Source organism: Artemia franciscana, chromosome 13, assembly GCF_032884065.1.
Source record: "Artemia franciscana chromosome 13, ASM3288406v1, whole genome shotgun sequence".
NCBI lineage: Eukaryota > Metazoa > Arthropoda > Branchiopoda > Anostraca > Artemiidae > Artemia > Artemia franciscana.
The window spans coordinates 21,011,984-21,033,170 of record NC_088875.1 but is presented as its reverse complement, the minus strand read 5'-3'; the positions used below and the strand labels follow the sequence as shown (position 1 = coordinate 21,033,170).

Below are 21,187 nucleotides of genomic sequence, written 5' to 3'. Positions count from 1 at the left end.
TCCGGCTATTTGGAATGATATCCCAGCAGGCATTAGGGAGGCGGAACATATTGGGTTGTTTAAAGTAAATTTAAAAAAACATTTATTGGAAGTGGGGAGATAATTCTTTTTTTTCTTTTTCTTCTTTTTTTTTAATTATTGTTAGCCTTTATTTATTTATATTCTGGTATTAAGGAGTAATTGAGTGAGAGTGTTTTGTCCTTCTTTAGTTTCCGTTTTTTTTAGTTTCTGTTTTTTGTTTTGTTTTTTTTTCTTATTAATTTAGGTTGAGAATCAGAGGATTGCAGCCGTCCAACATCAGGCTCTTTGAGCCTTCCCCAGGGGGGTTGTGTGTATTTATAGCTTTTGTAATTAGTAGTTAATAAAGAGAGTTCTTCTTCTTCTAAGATAAACAGTGTGTCGCAAATCAATAATAACAATAATTAACAGAGATCGATATTAGACAATTCAAACATTATAAAATTAGCTTGTATAAAGCTTTAGTTACCTTTTCAACCAAACAAATAAAAAAGCTAGGTTCATAAGGCCAGATTTCCGACAATTCAATTTTATTTCCTAAAATTGATAATTAAAACATAACATCTTTTATTTAAACTATTTCAAACTGAACAAACTATTGTAGAAACACAGTTTTGGGCAACCAAAAAAAAATGCTTTGCAATTAAATAAACTATAATAATAAAGGTAAAAAAGGGCTGTAAATATTTTAGACTTTTCAGCTTGTAAATAACTTATCTCTTCTAAACTTAATCGTCACTAAGCAATTTTTAATAGTCATACAGGGTGGTCTAAAAAATTTCGCAAGTTATTCAGAAGTAATACCTTGTTGACATCAATCTATTTATGAACAAAACTAAGAAACTTAGAACTACATATCTGGAATTTTATTCCAAAAATTCCTTTGCAAAAATGTTAGAACAAAGATTTTCAATAGAAATGCTCCCTACACCTAATCTGGCCACTTCTTATTCCAACTATGAAATAATTTTTTTAGTGTTCGTCTCTCCTGAATTTTTTTTACTCCCTCCCCTCCCACACACATCCGAAAAATCCTATATACATGCCTGCGACCATAGGCCCTAAATTGTGTTCATCGTCATCGTCACAGGTTGAATAGTACCTTACTTCAAACAAGGACAAACTTTTTGGCCCACTTTGCATTAAAAATTACCTATAAAAAACTACTAATTTTTCAAATTCAATATAAAATAATATATTTAAACATAAGAAAAACTTTAGAGGCCTATTTACCTTAAATACACGCTTTAAAAAATGGATAGAAAAAAGGAAATTACAGGTTTAAAGCTAATAGCATATTTGAATTCTCCACTCAACACCTAACAGTGGTGTTTTTAACATCTTATTAATTAGTCCATAAAATATTACTATAGAAAAAAAAAAATCTAGTTTGCGCATTATCCCACCCTTCCTTCCCTACTTCCGATACCGAAAGTTTCTAAATTTCATCAGATAATATCAAAACTAATTTTATCCGATCTCTCCATCCCCCACCTCCCCTAAAAGAAAAAAGTGGGGACGTCTCTATGGATAACAGAACGGAATGGAATAAGAAAAATTCATCCAAACAGTCCCAATTCCTTAAGAATGACGCTTGAATTACAAAGACCGTAGAATAAATAGTTGAAATTACTAAAAATACTTCAGCGTGAAGGGTGAGGTATTACGAGGAGATGAACCCCTCATATGCGTAATAATCTCTGTTCGTTTTTATAATGGTACTCCTTACCTTTTTCAAAACTTTTTTGAAAAAACTTTTTCATGTTTATTTTCTCATTGTTTTTTTTTAAATAATGCTGGAAATTCCTGCGCCCCCTTCACAAAATTTCTCTTCCTTCATGATAAATTGCTCCATGGAAAGATCCTCCCACGTAACGCCCTTCACCCACCCCCATCTCGACGCAAAAAAGTTCATATTATCCATGACTATGTGTAAACAGTGGTCAAAGCTTGTAACTTGCAGTCCCTCCCCCGGGGACTGTGGGGGATGAAGTTGTCCCCAAAGAAAAAGTTCTTAGGTTTTCGACTAGGCTGAACAGAATGGCCATCTCAAAATTTTGAACCAGTGACTTTGGGGAACAAATGCGCGTCGGAGGGGCCCTAGGTGCCGTCCAATTTTTCGATCACTTAAAAAGGGCACTAGAACTTTTAATTGCCATTAAAATGAACCCTCTTGCAACATTTTAGGACCACTGTGTCGATACGATCACCCCTGGAAAAAAAATTAAACAAAAAAAAAAACAGACAAACAAATAAACACACATCCGTGATCCGTCTTCTGGCAAAAAATACAAAATTCCAGATTTTTTTTAGATAGGAGCTTGAAGCTTCTACAGTAGGGTTGTTTGATACGCTGAACCTGATGGTGTGATTTTCGTTAAGATTCTATGACTTTTAGGGGGTGTTTCCTCCTATTTTCTAAAATAACGCAAATTTTCTCTGGCTCCTAACTTTTGATGGGTAAGAATAAACTTTTATACATTTAAAATCAGCATTCAATTCATGCGACATATTGGTATAATTTTTTTTTTTAGAGTTTCCGTTACTATTGAGCCGGGTCGCTCCCTACTACAGTTCGTTACAACGAACTGCTTGATATAAATTCCTCATTGCGCACGCAGGAAGGAGAATAAGGAAAAATGTGCAACACATGATATGCCCCGAAACTCTTCAGCGGAGAAGACAGGAACGCACATTACTCTATATATACCTTTGCAGTGACCTTTAGATCCTTTAGCAGATTATTGAGCCAATTCACCTATACTGTCACGTATAGACGATTTTTTAACAACCGAAAAAAGCGACTTGAATACCACTGAAAAGTATTACCGATAAAAGTATTGAAATGCTCGAAAAAAAAATATGTATATCTTAAGTACCTGTGTTCCAAAGTTTAAAAGACACCACTAATCCTATAGCACAAAACGGATCTATTTTGCCAATACTGCCGAATTGGGATATTTTAGTAATTACCAAAAAATTGTCCTTCTAAATATGAAGTTTCATGAAGATCCGATCACTCCTTCGTAAGTTAAAAATACGTCATGTTTTCTTATTTTTCAGAATTAACCCCTCCCCAACAGATCGGATCCGTTCCAATTATGTAAATCACGTATGTAAAATACGTCATTTTTAATTTAAGCTGGTCCCGTCCCTGATACGCCTACCAAATTTCATCGTCCTGGCTTACCTGGAAGTGCCTAAAGTAGCAAAACCGGGACCGACCGACAGACAGACAGACCGACAGAATTGGCGATTGCTATATGTCACTTGGTTAATACCAAGTGCCATAAAATGTGGGGACGTCTCTATGGATGTATGAACGGAATGGAATGAGAACAAGAGCTAAGAGCTCATATGGCACTTGTGACGAGGCAAGAAGAGCTAAGAGCCAAGAGATCATATGGTATGAGCTCTAACAAAATTCTATGTATCAATAGATTGATTTAAAAAGGAAAATAAGAGGCTTAATGCCTGCCAGGATTTAAAAAAGAGCTCTGAGTCACGATGTCCTTCTAAATATCAAAATTCATTAAGATCCGATCACCCACTTGTAAGTTATAAATACCTAATTTTTTTCTAATTTTTCCTCTCCCTTTAGCCCCCCAGATGGTCGAATCTGGGAAAACGACTTTATCAAGTCAAATTGTGCAGCTCCCTGACACGCCTATCAATTTTCATCGTCCTAGCACGTCCAGAAGCACCAAACTCGCCAAATCACTGAACCCCTCCCCCAAAGAGAGCGAATCCAGTACGATTCTGTCAATCACGTATCAAGGACATTTGTTTATTCTATCCACCAAGCTTCATCCCGATTCCTACACTCCAAGTGTTTTTCCAAGATTTCCCCCTCCAACTCCCCCCAATGTCAAACGATCTGGTCGGGATTTGAAATAAGAGCTCTGAGACATGAATTCTTTCTAAAAATCAAATTTCATTAAGATCCAATCGTCTATTCGTAAGATAAAAATACCCCAATTTTCACGTTTTCCAAGAACTCCGATTTCCCCCTCCAACTCCCCCCAACGTCACAGGATCTGATCGGAATTTAAAATAAGAACTTTAAAGCACAAGATCCTTCTAAATATCAAATTTCATTAAGATCTGGTCACCATTTCGTAAGTTACAAATGCTTCAATTTTCAAAATTACCCCCCCTCCAATTCCACTGAAGAGAGCAGATCCGGTCCTGTTATGTCAGTCAGGTATCTTAGACAGGTTTTAATTCTTCCCATCCAGTTTCATCCTGATCTCACCGCTTTAAGTATTTTCTAAGATTTCCAGTCCCCCCAACTGCCCCCCCCCCTAATTACGCTTGATCCGATTGAGATTTAAAATAAGAGATCTGAGTTACGAGGTCCTTCTAAATATAAGGTTTCATGAAGATCCGATCACTCCTTCGTAAGTTAAAAATACGTCATTTTTTCTTGTTTTTCAGAATTAACCCCTCCCCAATAGATTGGATCCGTTCCAATTATGTAAATCACGTATGTAAGACTTCTGCTTATTTTTCCCACCAAGTTTCATCCCGATCCCTCCAATCTAAGCGTTGTCCATGATTTTAGGTTCCCCCACCCCAAACTTCCCCCAACGTCACCAGATCCAGCTCTCCAGATCTTGGATTGGACCAGTTCTGAATCAGTAATTAGAGGTACACAACAGAGAAGAGTATCATTTAACACCAATACAAGAAACACATTGCCTAATAAAAATCTTTTCTCCCTGTCTTTAGTTTCTTGCCATTATTGTTTGAACCCATTCAATCTTGTTCAAAAATATGTTAGGAAACTTACCCAGCTTTTCTTTCTTTTCCTATCTCCAGTGCAAGCCTTGTATGAGTCTCCCCTCTCCTCGTTCCAGCTCTCTTCATCATTCAAAAAATGAACTTAAGGTATTTTTCTTATCAATATTGCTGATGCTGATGCAGAAAATGCTGCTAACGACCTCTTGACATTGTAGTTACTTGGTTTCTCAAGTCGACTCCTTTTAGCAGATGCCAGTTTTTAGCCTTTGCATTTTATCTAAACGTAGATACTAGGTTTTGAGCTACCTATTAAGTACAGACTAGGTTTTGGCAGTGAGAATCTGGTGAAAATGTCTCCCACGCCTGTAAATACTAGGCTTGTACCAAAGAAACTATGAAAGAAAGAAAAATTCTGATTACGCCATTGGATTCGCCGTGGTGGTATTAGGGGCAATCAATGTTTAACTTAAAAATGATTTTTTTGTAGTTACTAGGTTTTGCACAGGACAGCCGAGTAAAGTGGCCACCGTTTGCTAACCGAAATCCAAAATGTAAATTAATTATATATTTGCGCTTCTCAAACAGTTACTTTCTATTATACAAATCTAAAAAAAACAAAAATGTTATAAAAACCACCCCACTTCGCAAAAAAAAAACAAGTCAAAATTTTATGACAGCCAAAACAAGTAATGATATCAATCTGTTCAACTCTGTACCACGCCAAGACTCGAAAACAAATCTTTTACAGTAAAAACAAGTTTAAATGTTAAGTTTTTGAATCCCGGTGTGACTACACAATTCTGAATTTTCATTTCGACAGCCTAAAGAAGTTAGGATTCAAAGTTTCCCTTCCTTGTTATTACGAAATGAAGATTCCTGCCTCCCACTTCGCTTTTGTGGCAACCCAGACAGATTCCCTTGATAAATACAAATTTAATCAAATACATTTAGGCGGTAAGTGTCATCAGTGAAGCCTAACAGAGACCACACCAAGTAACTGAGACTTTGTTCCAAACTTGTTTGGAAAAAGAAACAGTTTTAACAATTATAAACGTATTAATAACTCAACTATTAAAAACCAATTACAAAAAATAACTTAAATGTGCTATATTGTCCCAACCCCAACCAGAGCAAGCGGTCTTGACCCCAACCCGAAATCCACCACTACGTAGGGAGCCCTTCCCTACATGGATCCGGCACTCAGACGTCCATACTTTCCGTAAAAATGCAAAGATTAGACCATTGCCATTTCCTCACAATAAACTGAAATCGGCAACATAGGAAAAAACAAAGAAAAAAAAAGAACAAGAAAAAGGAAAAAAAGCTGTTTTCGCACTACAATTTATCTCCCACTTTATTACCATGTTGTCCAAAGTTTTTGATGTTATCCTCGGGATACATCTATCAGTAAAACCCATATAATGGGGATAAAACATAATCTTGCTTAATTCATGCATCCATATTAAGCCGACAAATAAAGCTTCCAGCCTTAGCCAAACATTTGTTCTTGATAATACTTCTTGGTGTACAATTTAGCCAATTGATCAAAACATTTCGTACATTCTAATCAGCCTAGGGAAATCTTACTCCAAACAAGCGTAAAGTTTTAAATTAGGTTTTAACAATCTCTTGTATTCTAACAACACGAAAAAAAGAAAATAACATGAAATATACTATTCTAATTGGTGAACCCTGAAGTGAGAAAATAAAAGTACCTTTAGACCAGTGATTCCCAAAGTGGGGCACAGGCCCCACCGGTGGAGCATAGCGAGAGTTTTAATAAGCTCTAATACTCTGTAGGCATCTGTTATGTTTTCCTGTATGCTAATTTGAGATCGTGCTGCAAGTTTTGTGTATTACACATCAAATAAAACAAAAACTACTTGAAAGGCAAGTGAAAGTAAAATATGATTAGAATTTGGGGCGGAAAAGGAGAGAGAGACAAGGTTTGTCAAAACAGGCAATTATATCATAGTTATGAGAAAAATATGCAATTCCTGAGATTTAAGGAGATACCCAGTAAAAAAGGGAAATAAGAACTTGATGCTTCGAGCATGGCCAAGAAGAAGTATTATTAGAAGTTTATCAGCCAAGTTTTAAAATAAATTCATTAAGTAATATTAAAAGACAGTAATTTAATATCTGTTATAAACTAACGGGTCAAAAAACAAACAGGTTGAAATAATATTTACAGCAATAAAAGTTTGAAACTATCTCACCTGACAACTCCACATAAAACGAATTAATTTTATTACATTTCCGTATAAGGCACATCAAACCTGTGCATTAACAAGACTAGAATAAAAACTTTTCTTGCAACAAGTTTAAACACTGGAATGACTCAATGCACATATTACACTAGTAAACAACCTCCCAGCACCCGATCGTCTAGAGATACCCCGTCAAACTTAAAAGAAAGGTCAAAGTGATGAAAAAACCAGACATACACATAACTAAAAATAAAGAAACGTGTTACAAAAAAACAAAGAACGAAGAAATGCAATTAAGAAACTAGAAACATAGCGAGGTTTTTTCTCAGCCAATTAATAAAACCAAAGGATAAAACAGAAATTTCCGCAAATACTTCTGCGGAGCCGTTGTCAGTGCAAAAATACTTGTATTTAGAAGGTACCCACACCGAAAGAACAAAGCAACCGATGAAAAAAGCCACGAATAAAAGATAATTCAAAAATTGGGACAGACATGATTTTACTAACAACATTTTACTAGCACCCAGATTAACCAGCTTGTTGCCCCCTCAGCTTGTTTGACTAACACCCAGATTCGCCAGCAACACCATCTTGTTTGATACCCGGTAATATCTCATACAATAGATTCAGTGTTGACTTTTTTTTAGTACTAGAAACAGGCAATGCCATAATTAGGTGGAGTAACTTCAAAGGTTAACTGCTAATTAGAATTTTTAAGGGAGACAAATTTAGTTGGTGAGCCTTACCTAGTTCATCCAAAACACAGTTTTGGGCAACCAAAAAAAAAATACTTTGCAATTAAATAAACTACAATAATAAAGGTAAAAAAGGGCCATAAATATTTTAGACTTTTCAGCTTGTATCAAAAATAACTTATCTCTTCTAAACTTACTCGTCGCTAAGCAATTTTTAATAATCATACAGGGTGGCCTAAAAAATTTCGCAAGTTATTCAGAAGTAATACCTTGTTGACATCAATCTATTTATGAACAATTTTACTAAAAAAATTATTTTTTTATTGTTTGTCTCTCCTGAATTTTTCTACCTCCTCTCCTCCCATACACACCCGAAAAATCCTTTATACGTGCCTGCGACCATCAGCCCTAAATTGTGTTCATCGCCATCATCACAGGTTGAATAGTACCACCAGTTAATTTTAAGTTTATCCAGGGCAGGGGAGGGGGGCAAGCAATGGCAGGAGTTTAAAACACCTAGAATGGAATATTTCTCATTTTCCTCTTTTGATAGATTTTTTTTACTGTACTTTTGTGCTTTCATTCCGATAGTTTAAATGTTTTCTTGTTTCTCTGGGAACCCACCATCCCTCTCCCTGATGGAACTCATGCACTGTCTATACAGCTTTTATTATTAGCTCAAGTCGTAAAGATCTCCCATCAATGACAAATAATATCTCTTCTATTTATTTGTAGTAAACTGTAACTTCTCCCCCCCCAACAAGATCCTGCATATGTCCTTGACCCTTTACAACAAGTTTTAGCTTACAATTAAGCAAGAAAGGAGAGAGGAACTTTGGTCCCATCCCTCTACAATCTCAAAATTTTAACAAAGTTTTTCGTAGTTAAAAAAAAATACCGTGGCTACCTTTTATTTCGAATTCGCCCCCTCCCCAAGAACTAAATCCCCCATGCATATTTGCTTATAAGAATGATGATTTCTAATTTTAGAAAAGCGGTGCAGCGTTTTTTTTTCGAATAGTACATATTAAGTTACGATTATTTAATTAGCATTTAATTATTACCAACTATTAATTGTTCTGAAATCAGTTAAATCCAGACCTGTTAAAAAGAGAGGTTCACCACAAAATATATTTATAGATCTTGTTTCTGCTGTAAGGACTCTATCCTTTCTATACACAACCTTATTTCTTTACCCCTACCTACTGTGCTCCTTTGCTGTAACTTCATGTTTGTAAAACCGGGTTATATCTCAATTTTCAAAAATAGACAAAGAATTGCAGCCCTTATTTCATACTGCAGCCCTTACGTCAAACAAGGACAAACTTTTCGGCCCACTCTGTATTAAAAATTGCCCATTAAAGACTACTGATTTTTTAAATTCAATACAAAATATAAATATTTAAACATAAGAAAAACTTTAGAGGCCTGGTTACCCTAAATAGACGCTTCAAAAAATGGTTAGAAAAAAGGCAATTACAGTTTTAAAGCTAATAGGAGAGAATAAAAAAAAATACATACTAGTTTGTGCAGTATTCCATCCTTCCTTCCCTACCTCCGATACCGAAAGTTTCTAAATTTCATTAGATAATATCAAAAATAACTTTATCCGGTCACTCCCTCCCCGAGCTCCACCAAAAGAAAAAAGTGGGGACGTCTCTATGGATGCGTGAATGGAATGGAAAAAGAAAAAGCACCACTAAAAAAATCGTATTTTTCTAAAGCTCAACAACGTTTAAATTTCTTAACTTTTCACTAAGAGAGGAAGAAGAACTATCAACTATAGCAACTGTAACTGTAATCAGGTATGTAACTGTATATGTAATCAGGTAATATGTAATCAGGTATGTAACTGTATAAGTTTGTAATCAGGTATTACAAACTCAGCACAAAACTGCAGAGATCATGGTTCTGTTCTTCTTCTGAGATAACCCTCACTTCCTTGGACTTACAACTTCACTTACAACTTCTGAACAGAGACTAAAAAGAAAAAAGTTTTTTTTAGCTGTGCTTTTTTTTTGTTTGAAGCGTCAAAACTTAAATTGAACAGAAATTATTCTGTATATAAAAGGGGTTGACCCCTCCTCAACGCCTGGCTCTTTACGCTAAAGTTTGACTCTTTCTCACAACTCTACTTTTTAAAACAATTAAAAAACTTTAGCATAAAGAGCAAGGCGTTGAGGAGGGGTCAATTGAAAAAAAAAAAAAAAAAAAAAAAAAACTGGACAAAATCGACAAATAATAAGCCATAAACAAATTTCAGAAGCAAAAATGGCTATAAGACGAAGCAAGACACAACTACTACTACTTCTACTACTAAAAAACTCCCAACTCACAATCAAAGGAAAAATGGAACATAACAAATTCAAAATGAATAGAAATTTGAAATAGGCCATTTTAGACTGCACTTTTTTTCTTTTATGTCTCAAGTTTCCAGTTTCATCAGTTAAAAAAAAGTTTTGAGCAAGCTAAAAATGCTAAAAACAGATTGGAGCATTCAAAATGTTGTATTCAGTTCAAATGCGCAGCATAATTCTTGTTTTGAAAAGAAAAAAAACTCGTCTCACCCAGTGTGCACGATTTTAGAAAGTGGGTGAACTTTCAATGACTTGGCGTCTTTTAAAATCGCTGCAGCCTATCTTTACCTATTCCAGCATAAACACAGTAGTCTAGCATGTTACTCCTTTTCACAAAGTCAGAGTCATAGCGGAAATTTTCTGCTTTCGTTGTAGAGGAAAAAAGAGTTAATTTCGAAATATAGTGTCGCTAATGATTGTAATTAAGGTGCTTACAAAGCTACCCGTAGTGCCCGTGCACTATGCTTGAATAAAAATGGTTTCGTATCTATGCCGAAAATTCAAAGGTTTGCACTTCCATTCAAGTCAATTCAGAAACAAAAGAGAAGGTTGTATCTGATTATCTTCTTGAGAAGAACAGCTCATACACACACATAAAAACAGAAGACCTAAAATCAACTGAAATATATACATCGATTCAAAAAGAGAGCAAGGGTCGGATGCCCCTCTAGCTGGATTCTAAAAAATAAGCTATTTGAGATTATAATATAGCAAACAAACTTTACCTGGTTTAAGACGGCAGATATGTGCCTGAATAGAAGCTGGCGTGATAATGATATAGTTTTAAGCATGGTCTAGCTTTGTAAAATGACCCAAAAGTATAAATCTACAATTTGTGTCAAGAGAAGGTGGATCTTCAGAAAATAATGAGGAAAAAAGACTTTCCCTAGAGCCTATATCAATCAGATTGTCCTCAGATGGACAAGTCGAGGTAAATTTTGACACATGACGCCAGAATTACTGGGGGTTATTTTTGATATCCTGCGAAAGATTGCTGATTTGACACCATTTCTATATACACGCTTCGTATACTTGACGATTTAAAAAAAACAACCTGACCTTGGATAACCTTAGTTGGCCCAAATACGAAACCAGAACTTATGTTAATGTTTAGCACTTTGAAGTTTACCGTCTTCACTCCACCCTTTTTTAAAGTCCCAATCCGAACTTTGTATAAAGGAAGAGAGACTGAAGCAGCAGCCTTCGTCAAATGAACTAATTCCACCGCGTAAAAATCCGAATCACGAGTTTTCCCATTTATGGACGTGCATAAAAGTTGAAATAGAATCCGGATTTTCGATAACATAGAATTTAATGTTCTCTGATATAGAGAGGGATCAAGACGATTCCAGCAAGGTTTAAAAAACCACCTGGATTTTGCCCACGATAAGCCAGAGAATAGGTAAGTCGACACTGCAAACTTAAGTGATGACTTATCAGGAAGTCGCTTAAAACATCAAACATGGTACCCTGCATCTGTTGGGCGTCTGTTAGAACGAAATCCAAATCAGAAGTGAACCCCGAGTTGTGCACATAAGAAAGCAGCTTCGATTTTGGCAGCAGAAAAACACCACTAGGAAGGGAAGAAAGTAATATTTGAGTCAGCGGCGCATTCTCATTTTCCAGATCCGTTTTAAAATCACCGCAAATAAATATTGACTTATTTGCTGACTGAACCCTATGAATGGATTTTGAGCGAGAAGCACAAGCGGTGACAAATTTACGATAAGAGGACTCACTTCGGTAGTTCGTTGGCATATACACACATTCAAACAAAATAACTAAATTCAACTGAAATATATACATGGGGAGATTTAGAAAGAGAGCAAGAAAACTTTTTATTCACTGCAATCGCTAGTCCACCAGAAGGACAGCCAGATGTCAGTTTAGCGCGCCAAATAAAGAGCTTGAGTCATGTGAGAGCTCTAGCTGTAGGACATTATAAGCAATTAGAAGGTGTTCAGTGATGTACAAAATTTTATAACTACTAATCAGTCTTTCAAGAGTTAGAAGCTTGTCACGAGCACCAATGAAATTTTGATAAAATAACGACTCAGTTGAACTAGAGATCATCATCACTTAAAAATTAAACACCGGCAGATGAATTCAATATTCCCGGCTTGGCAATTAAGGGGCTGCATAGGCTTTTCAATTGGCAGAGTCACTCGGAAAAGGCATTATTCAATCTTGATGTTAAATTTGATTGCGATATCAAGCTCTTTTTCAGTTTCAAAGTTTAGCTGCACTATTCTGGAACTCCCAAACCTTTTCGGACTTGCAACGCTGCTATCAAGCCCTGGAATCCTGGAATTTTTAATGTGGAGGGTGTGTGTGGCTGGAACTGCTGCAATGGTCGACTCTTCATCGATTAAATGAACAACCAGTCCATTTTTCTTTCATCTGCGCAGCCAATTTTTTGCATAAATTCACGTTGGTTCTTCGTATTATGCACCTTAATACTTGCAAGACTGTTCTTTAGCAGGACAGCGATGGTTGGGGGCTGACGTGGTGACGTTGATGGCCAAACAGTTGAGACTCGAACCTGTGAGCAAGTTTCTTGTTTTTTCACCAGGAAATTTAGAAAACAAACACACTCGTTTAAGCGTGAAGCGGCAATCGTAGGCACATCATTTAGAAACGATGACAAATCCGAGGGGTCTATAATGACAAAAAGCGGTGGAGGTTCATCTTGTTGCACTAAGCCATTAATTAGATCGTAAATATCTAATGGGATGCGAACCCCTAGCAGGGTGCGAACCTCTTCACTTTTCAAAAATGTCAACTTGAAAAGTCTTTTTGCACGTCTCCGTCCCATTTTTAATTGAATCTTTTCCAAAAAAAAAACTTTGTAGCAATTGGAAAGACTGAGTCCTTATCTTTCGCTATATGCCGCTGCACAAAAATCAACACCGGACAAACAAAGATAGGCCCAGTCATTGTTTAATTACCATCCTACCAGCTCTCACTTCACAATCGAAAATAATCGTCCTAGTCACTATAATTCTTATTGCAACATGAGATCTTAAGATAAAAAACCTACTGAATTAATAATTCATAGTGCAATATCTTTAATAGGTAGGTCAGTAAGTATAAGTAGGGATTGTACGTCACTATAATCTCTATTGCAAAATTTTTTGTATCTTCCCATCAAACATAATGAAGTAATAATTTCTAAGCAGTATCACACTGCTGATATGGTTTGATAATAATATAATATTGCGAGTCCATTAACAGCTCATGTATTATGCATAAGAAACCCACAACCCTTTGGCTTATAATTTAGTGTCAGTAACCGGTTGGTTTTGCTGAATAACCGAATGAAGAATTTTTTTGAACAGAATTTTTCCAACTGAAAGTAAAGAGCAAGGCAAAAATTTCAGATGAACAGAAATTATTTCAAAATTTAGCAATTCTCAATGTTCACTCTAAAGTGTAAAAACACGTTAAAAAAAAACAACAAAAAACTTCGAACTTTGCACCGCGGGTGTTCCAGAGATCGTTCTTAAAGGACTGACACAGCAATAAAAAAAAAACAAAAAACTTTAGCTGAAAAAGCAAGGGTTGAGAAAACTCATATCTAATGAGTTACAAAAACTTTTAAAAACGGATGAAAACTTCGGTTTGACAAAGTTTGAAATTTTGTTTTATATAAAAAACAAATATTTTATAAATAATAAACATATTTAAAAATAATAAACATATATTTATATACAAAAAACTTTTGCTACAAAAGCAAGGGTTGAGGAAGGGACAGCCCTACTCATATCTAATGAGTTACAAAAACTTTTAAAAACGGATGAAAACTTCAGTTTGCCAAAGTTTGAAATTTTGTTTTATATATTTAATTTTTGCTTATTTTTCAAATCTTGACTGGAAATCCTTCCCCGATTTCTGCCTAAAATTTGCCATAGAAAATTCCGCTAGAAAATACTTCTGTCGAGGAGTTACAAAAACTTTTATAAACGGATGAAAACTTGTTTTATGTTGATTTTTCCTGCATTTATAGATCCGACAAACGTTTCGATGGTGGTTCAAATGCCCTAGCCCCCCCTCCCGTTGGTGCGACCTTGTTCATAAGTACCAATTTTCTTTCTCCGTAGACACCCAATTAAAGGGTCTCTACTCTCTGCTACCTGGTGTGCATCTTCGAGCGCTTCTTATGCCACTAAACCTAGCACAAATAATCAGATGGTATGCATGATTTTTTAAATTAGCAACTCTTTACACTCACTTGGACGAGAAGTGATAAGAACATTTCATACAGTAAATTTCAATTAAAAAATTATTTGAAACGACAAGAAGAGCCTTTGCAAAATTATAAACTTATATTTCGACATATTGTAACTAAGAAACCTCACTTTCGGTGGAACAGAACCCCAAAAACTTGCCCCTAAGATAAACACACTCCTGGGAAACTCACGTTGATAGAAAATTGCTTCCAGAAGAGACATCTGTCGATTCAATTGGGTATTTCAGTAGTGTGAAAACACTATTAGTATTAGCAGTAAACAAAAAGTATTAAAGAACAATGTTCATTCGCCTTTTTTTTTTTTTTTTTTTTTGCATAGGCGGATAATACAAAAAAAAAGAAATAGAAGGAAATACGTCCCCCAGACTAATTAAACAATAAAATAGAAATTAAACTAGTAATAGGGGTAAAGTGATGATTATTAATTAGTATTAGCAGTATAAAGAATTATACATAGTCAGAAATTGGTATAAGTAGTAATAAGATAATAAGAATAGTTATAAGAAAAAATACCTATGCAATGCGGCGTAATTGTGCGATGCGGCCGTAAGGTATGCGGTTGAGAATTGGTTGCCAATACGCATTCCACAGGTTGAATAACGTGCCTTGATCATTCTGTAAATTTTAATTATAATTAGAATGCAGTAGAAAATGCATCTACAGAATATTAAGCGTTATTCACGGAGTTAATTCAAGCAATTAATTCAGACTATCTCTCGATATTTCCTGAACTTCCACCCTAACAAAGGTAATAAAGATATGTTATTTCGATAAAATAAATCTCAGCAATTAGAATCTGGTATTTTGTCGTCGTTCATAAGCTGTTTTCTATTAAAAACTAGAAGTATCTCATCTTTGGGTATTCCCACCTGAAGTTGTATTTTCTACCGGCAAATGCTGATATAGATCAGCATTTGTAGATGATAATCTTGCATCACGACGGTCTTCGGCCTCAATGGTTTCTTTTTCTGCAGAGAATATACTTTCATAGCTCTGACTACTTGCGTCATTATCTTTATTTTTTGTCAGTCAGAATACCAATGTCAACTTCAATTTCTTTTTTAATTTCAAGAGACTCCTTTGAGGCTGAAGTATTGGCATTCTGAGTCTCATTGACCGGTTTGGTTTCACTATTCTTCCCAAGATGCCAGATGAGCCCTTCTATATATTTTCTTGAATTCATCCCTCTTAAACTTTGACCCATTTCATATTTTATATAGCTTTCAATACATTAATTCGCAAATACTCCATAGCATGCAACTGGGATCCCAACGATCCCTAGTGAAATTCATCTTATAACTCCTTTAAAATAACTGAAGATTCCTAAATAAATGAAAATTCCTGGAAATTATCAAAAAACCACTAAAATAGCCTTCGTTAGGGCCAAGAGTTTTATTCCTGATTTTGTATAAGTAACAAGAAATATGCTGTGGGCTTTGGTCTTTAGGCAAGGAAATATTTTTCATTAATATGGCGGATGTTCATCAGATTATGGTTGCAGTGGTAGCTGCTACGCACTAAAGAAGGAACAACGGTCCGTTGTAACGAAAATTGAAAACGGATTTTAATAACTGGCAAGAGAGAAAAAATGTAGCTGATACAAAAATGATAACCATTATCTCGATTAGTCTTAATAGTCAAATATTGTTTTTGAAACGAATTTATGAGAATTTTCAAAAATAGCTTGAAAAAAAAAATTGGCATTGAATCAAAACAGAAAGTATTCTACTAGAATCGCCATGGGCGAAAACCCTATAGAGGAAACTTACAGTCCCCTGCCTTGAACAAAAAGGAAAATCACTTTTGTGATCTTTGTGTTCACTGGTAGCACTGATGTGTCCTCTTTCATTTTCCTTTTTTGTCCTCGACTGCTTGAGGGACAATACAATATCAAAAAGCTCTATTTAAGGGCTCATTTGAAAGCCAATTTGAATATCTGGTATCTTTTGTTATAATTTAACATAACATTTAAATTAAATCTCCGTATATCCCTTCAACTCATGGATACAGCAATAGCCTAGTACAAAGCGAACGCTAGCCAAAAATACCCAAGATAAATATAACTGTTAAGTGAAGAAGAATCGCCATTTGAGGATGATTAAGGAAGGGTAACTGCTATTTCTGCTAGTCTTATTCAAAAATAGTGTCAGACCAAAATCGTAAATGTCGTAAACCCCACACTGGAGAACTATCGACCTAAATTTTGAACAACAAGGAAAACTATACTGTCTCTTGGGAAGCAGCTATATATCTCTGTCTTTTTGTTATTTTTTCAAGGTTTTTGTCTAAGTGTCAGAATAGTATTCTTGTTATTTTGTGAACCCATCAAAATGTTTTGCTTATGGAGATATTTTTTCATTTTCTTTTTTTCATGATTAAGAACAACTTCCAAACCAAAAGTGAACGGTATTTTTCTCCTGGATTTCCCCCCCATCCTTGATTTCTTAGCACATTTTGACTTTAGCTGCACTACAGTTTACCCAACCCCCCCTAATATGTAAATATACAGCTCAATTTATATATTTTTCGTTTATTTTACCATGTGTCATTCTTGTTACAGCCCGTAATATTAAATAAAAAAGATATTAAAGATAAATATTAAATAAAACAAGAGCTAAGAGCTCTAATGGCACTTGTAACGAGGTCGGAAGAGCCAAGAACTCATATGGTATGCTCAAAAGTGAACAGAGGCTTACTTGTTTCAATTCTAGCAGTTCTTCTTTCCGCCGACTCAACTGAGTTTCTAGCTTATTTTGATCAGCTAAGGCCTTCTTCTGTTGAGCTAATAGATTCTGGAGATGTTTAATACTTTTATTCATTTCTTGAATTTGAGCTTCATAGTGTCTCTTGATCTCAGAAGATGAGGTGGGCTCGTTGCCACCTTCTTTTAAAATCTTGTCTCTTTCAACTTCGAGGGACTTAATCTTTGATCCCAAGAAGTCAAGTCGGTCTTCGTACTGCTGCATAATCATAAGGATGCGTTCCTGGGATTTTCCTAATTTTTCTAAAAGTTCTTCGTGCATTCGAATTTTATCATTTATTTCTGCTAGTGCTACTGAATTAGCGTCACCTACAAATATATATTGATTTTAAATATATTGATAAAATAGAAATCGTTCAACACAGGTATGCACAAATATAATAAACACAACGTTCATAACAAAGTAACTGTAGGCTGTGAAACCAAACGTGTTAGATATGAAAATGAAACATTAAACAAGGAACAGATTACATTTTTTTTTAAAGCCAGTGAGCATACCAGGAAAAACAGATGTTTTGGCAAGTATATCCACTATAAAAATATGTTGTTTTAATATATGAAAATAAAAAATATAAAATATGTAACCTCTAAAAATATAAAAGGATGGAAAAAACGGAAATAGGAAAGACGGCGAAAAGTTAAGTAGGGAAGAAAAAAACGCAGAGAAACAAGAGCTAAGAGCTCATATGGCACTTCTGACGAGGCCAGAAGAGCCAAGAGCTCATATGGCATGAGCTCTAGCAAAATTCTAAGAATCAATAGATTGATTTAAAACGAAAATCAGAGGCTTAATGCCGGTGAGGATTTAAAATAAGAGCTCTGAGACACGAAGTAATTCAAAATATCAAAGATAATTGAGATCCGATCACCAAATCGTAAGTTGAAAATACCTTATTTTTTCTAATTTTCCCTCTACCTTCATCCCCCCCCCTGATGGTCGCATGAGGGATAACGACTTTATCAAGTCAATTTGTGCAGGTCCCTGACACGCCTACTAATTTTCATCGTCCTAGCACGTCCAGAAGCACCAAACTCGAAAAAGCAGTGGACCCCGTCTTAACTCCCCCAAAGAGAGTGGATCCAGTCTGGTTACGTCAATCACCTATCTACGACATTCGCTTATTCTACCCACCAAGTTTCATCCTCATCTCTCCATTCTAAGCGTTTTCCAAGATTTCCGGTTTATCCCCGGGGTATGTCCCCGGATCCAATTCGAATTGAAAATAGAGCATCTGAGACATACATTTCCATATATCAAGTTTCATTAAGATCCGATCACCCATTCGTAAGACAAAGATACCTCAATTTTCACGTTTTCCAAGATTTCTGGTTTCCCCCTCCAACTCACCCCAATGTAATCAAATCTGGTCAGAATTTAGAATAAAAGCGCTGAAGCACCAGACACCTCTAAATATCAAATTTCATTAAGATCTGATCACCCGTTCGTAAGTTACAAATACCTTATTTTTTTCTTTTTTTTAATTACCCCCTCCCAAACTCCCCTAAAGAAAACAGACCCAGTTTGATTATTTCAGCTACGTATCTTGAACTTGTGCTAATTATTCCCACCAAGTGTCATCCTGATCTCTCCACTCTAAGCCTTTTCCAAGATTTCTGGTTTCCCCCACCCCAACTCCCTCCAATGACACTGGATCCAGTCAGGATTTGAAATACAGAGATTCGAGTTACGAAGTCCTTCTTAATATGAAATTTCATTAAGATCCAATCACTCCTTCGTAAGTTAAAAAAACCTCACTTTTTCTAATTTTTCAAAATTAAACATCTCCCCCCCCCAAACTCCCCAAAGAGACAGATTCATTCCGGTTATGTCAATCATGTATCTAGGACTTGTGATTATTTTTACCACCAAGTTTTATCCTGATCCCTCCACTCTAAGCGTTTTCCAAGATTTTAGGTTCCCACCTCCAACTCCTCCCAATGTCATCGGATCCAGATGGGATTTAAAATAAGAGCTCTGAGACACTATATCCTTCTAAATATCAAATTTAATTAAGATCTGATCACCCGTTCGTAAGTTAAAAATGCCTTTTTAACTTAAAAAAGACAAGAAATGTTTCCACATAGGAACATCTAAAGATCATTATTTGCAGGCAAATTGCTGCTTAGATATTGACATGTCACTCTTTAAAATGGACGTCCTGCATGTGATACATGATTGATACAAGTTTAACCACCTAAAATTTTAACTCGAGAGCAAACATATAATATTAACAGCATCGTATGGTGGCAGAATATATCAATTGGGATATTTAAAAGAAGGAATGATTTAAAGCATTTTCTGATTCATCATACAGAAATTCATCTCAGAGGGTGGGTATATTGCGAGCCGAGTTCATCAAAACATTAGACATAAGTGATTTATTCAAAACTGGGAGAATTTTGGTCCAAATCATGGGGTTTTTAAGTTTTGGAGGGAACAAGAGAGGGGGAGGGGAAACTCGGGACCATTCTTTGTCGAGATGTTTCAAACTCAAACTAAGCACGTATTTATGAATTTGATATTACCATACGTTTTCTTGTCGAAATTGTAATTTTCATAACTGTAGAAAAACATAGAAAGCAAAAACACAGAAAATAGCCTCATTTTCAAACAGTTCGTGGTAACGAACTGTAGTAAGGAGCGACCCAGCTCAATAACAACCAAAACTCTAAAAAACGGACCAAAAAAAAACAAACAAAAAACAAAGGAACAATAAAGAAGACCAAAAGAAACAGAAATATAGCAAGACACTAAACGAAAGAAGAAACCCCAAGTGGGTGACATTGGAATTACTATTAAACGCTAATGTATATCTATTAACAACTCATGCGAATTTTGAAGTTTAATTTTCAGGTAAACCCTCTTTTTCTCTTCAGGACAAGAAATGTTTCCACATAGGAACATCTAAAGATCATTATTTGCAGGCAAATTGCTGCTTAGATATTGACGTGTCACTCTTTAAAATGGACGTCCTGCATGTGATCCATGATTGATACATGTTTAACCACCTAAAATTTGAACTCGAGAACAAACATATAACATTAACAGCATCGTATGGTGGCAGAATATATAAACTGAGAGATTTAAAAGAAGGAATGATTTAAAGCATTTTCTGATTCATCATACAGAAATTCATCTCAGAGGGTGGGTATATTGCGAGCCGAGTTCATCAAAACATTAGACATAAGTGATTTATTCAAAACTGTGAGAATGTTGGTCCAAATCATGGGGTTTTTAAGTTTTGGAGGGATCAAGAGAGGGGGAGGGGAAACTCGGGACTATTCTTTGTCGAGATGTTTCAAACTCAAACTAAGCACGTATTTATGAATTTGATATTACCATACGTTTTCTTGTCGAAATTGTAATTTTCATAACTGTAGAAAAACATAGAAAGCAAAAACACAGAAAATAGCCTCATTTTCAAACAGTTCGTGGGAACGAACTGTAGTAAGGAGAAGCACTCAAGCGCATCTTACTGCTCTAGCAGAAACATAGGTAAGTTCCACCTTTTGTGAAGCGTAGTCACGCAAGGAGCTAAAACCTGCATGTTTGGAGAAGCAAAGCTGATCGGTGCAAGCCAAGCAAAGAACCAATCTGGACCCTTGGACCCTCCAATACCACCCTTGCTGCCCAGTTTTTAGTTGAAGATGGATATGAAGACATTGCTTGAACCGGAATCATAGAAGTACCCTTACCCTGAATAAAACTTGAAACAGACCGGAATATTACCTGAATAATACCAGATTCTGTATGATTGAAGGTAGAAAGAACGCCCATGGTTCCTCCGTCACATCTCCGGCTCTGTGCTAACTATTTAACAGATAGGCATTGATTTTGTATCTCATTTGAAGCAGAATTACGCAAAATATTCAATTTATCAAGCAGTTTGTGGTAACGAACTATAGTAAGGAGTGACCCGGCTCAATAGCAACCAAAACTCTAAAAAACGGACCAAAAAAAAACAAAAAACAACGGAACAATAAAAAACAAATAAACACGCATCCGTGATCTGTCCTCTGGCAAAAAATACAAAATTCCACATTTTTGTTGATAGAAGCTTGAAACTTCTAAAGTATGGTTCTCTCATACGCTGAATCTGATGGTATGATTTTCATTAGTATTTTATAACTTTTAAGGGGTGTTTCCCCCTGTT

The 21,187-nt window shown here is 35.6% G+C and overlaps 2 protein-coding genes across 2 annotated transcripts in view; both read right to left on the bottom strand.

Annotated features, from left to right (window-relative positions):
* LOC136034648 (elongation factor Tu-like) overlaps window positions 1-21,187 on the bottom strand; it is a 235,032-nt gene that overhangs the window by 193,350 nt on the left and 20,495 nt on the right. The gene's annotated exons all lie outside the window — the stretch shown is intronic.
* LOC136034277 (kinesin-like protein KIF21A) lies at window positions 14,786-17,733 on the bottom strand. Its single transcript, XM_065715418.1, has 2 exons — window positions 16,969-17,733; window positions 14,786-14,887 (listed from the first exon to the last, which is right to left on the bottom strand). The coding sequence occupies exons 1-2, from the start codon at window positions 17,293-17,295 to the stop codon at window positions 14,786-14,788; spliced, it is 429 nt and encodes a 142-aa protein (XP_065571490.1). The 5' UTR covers window positions 17,296-17,733.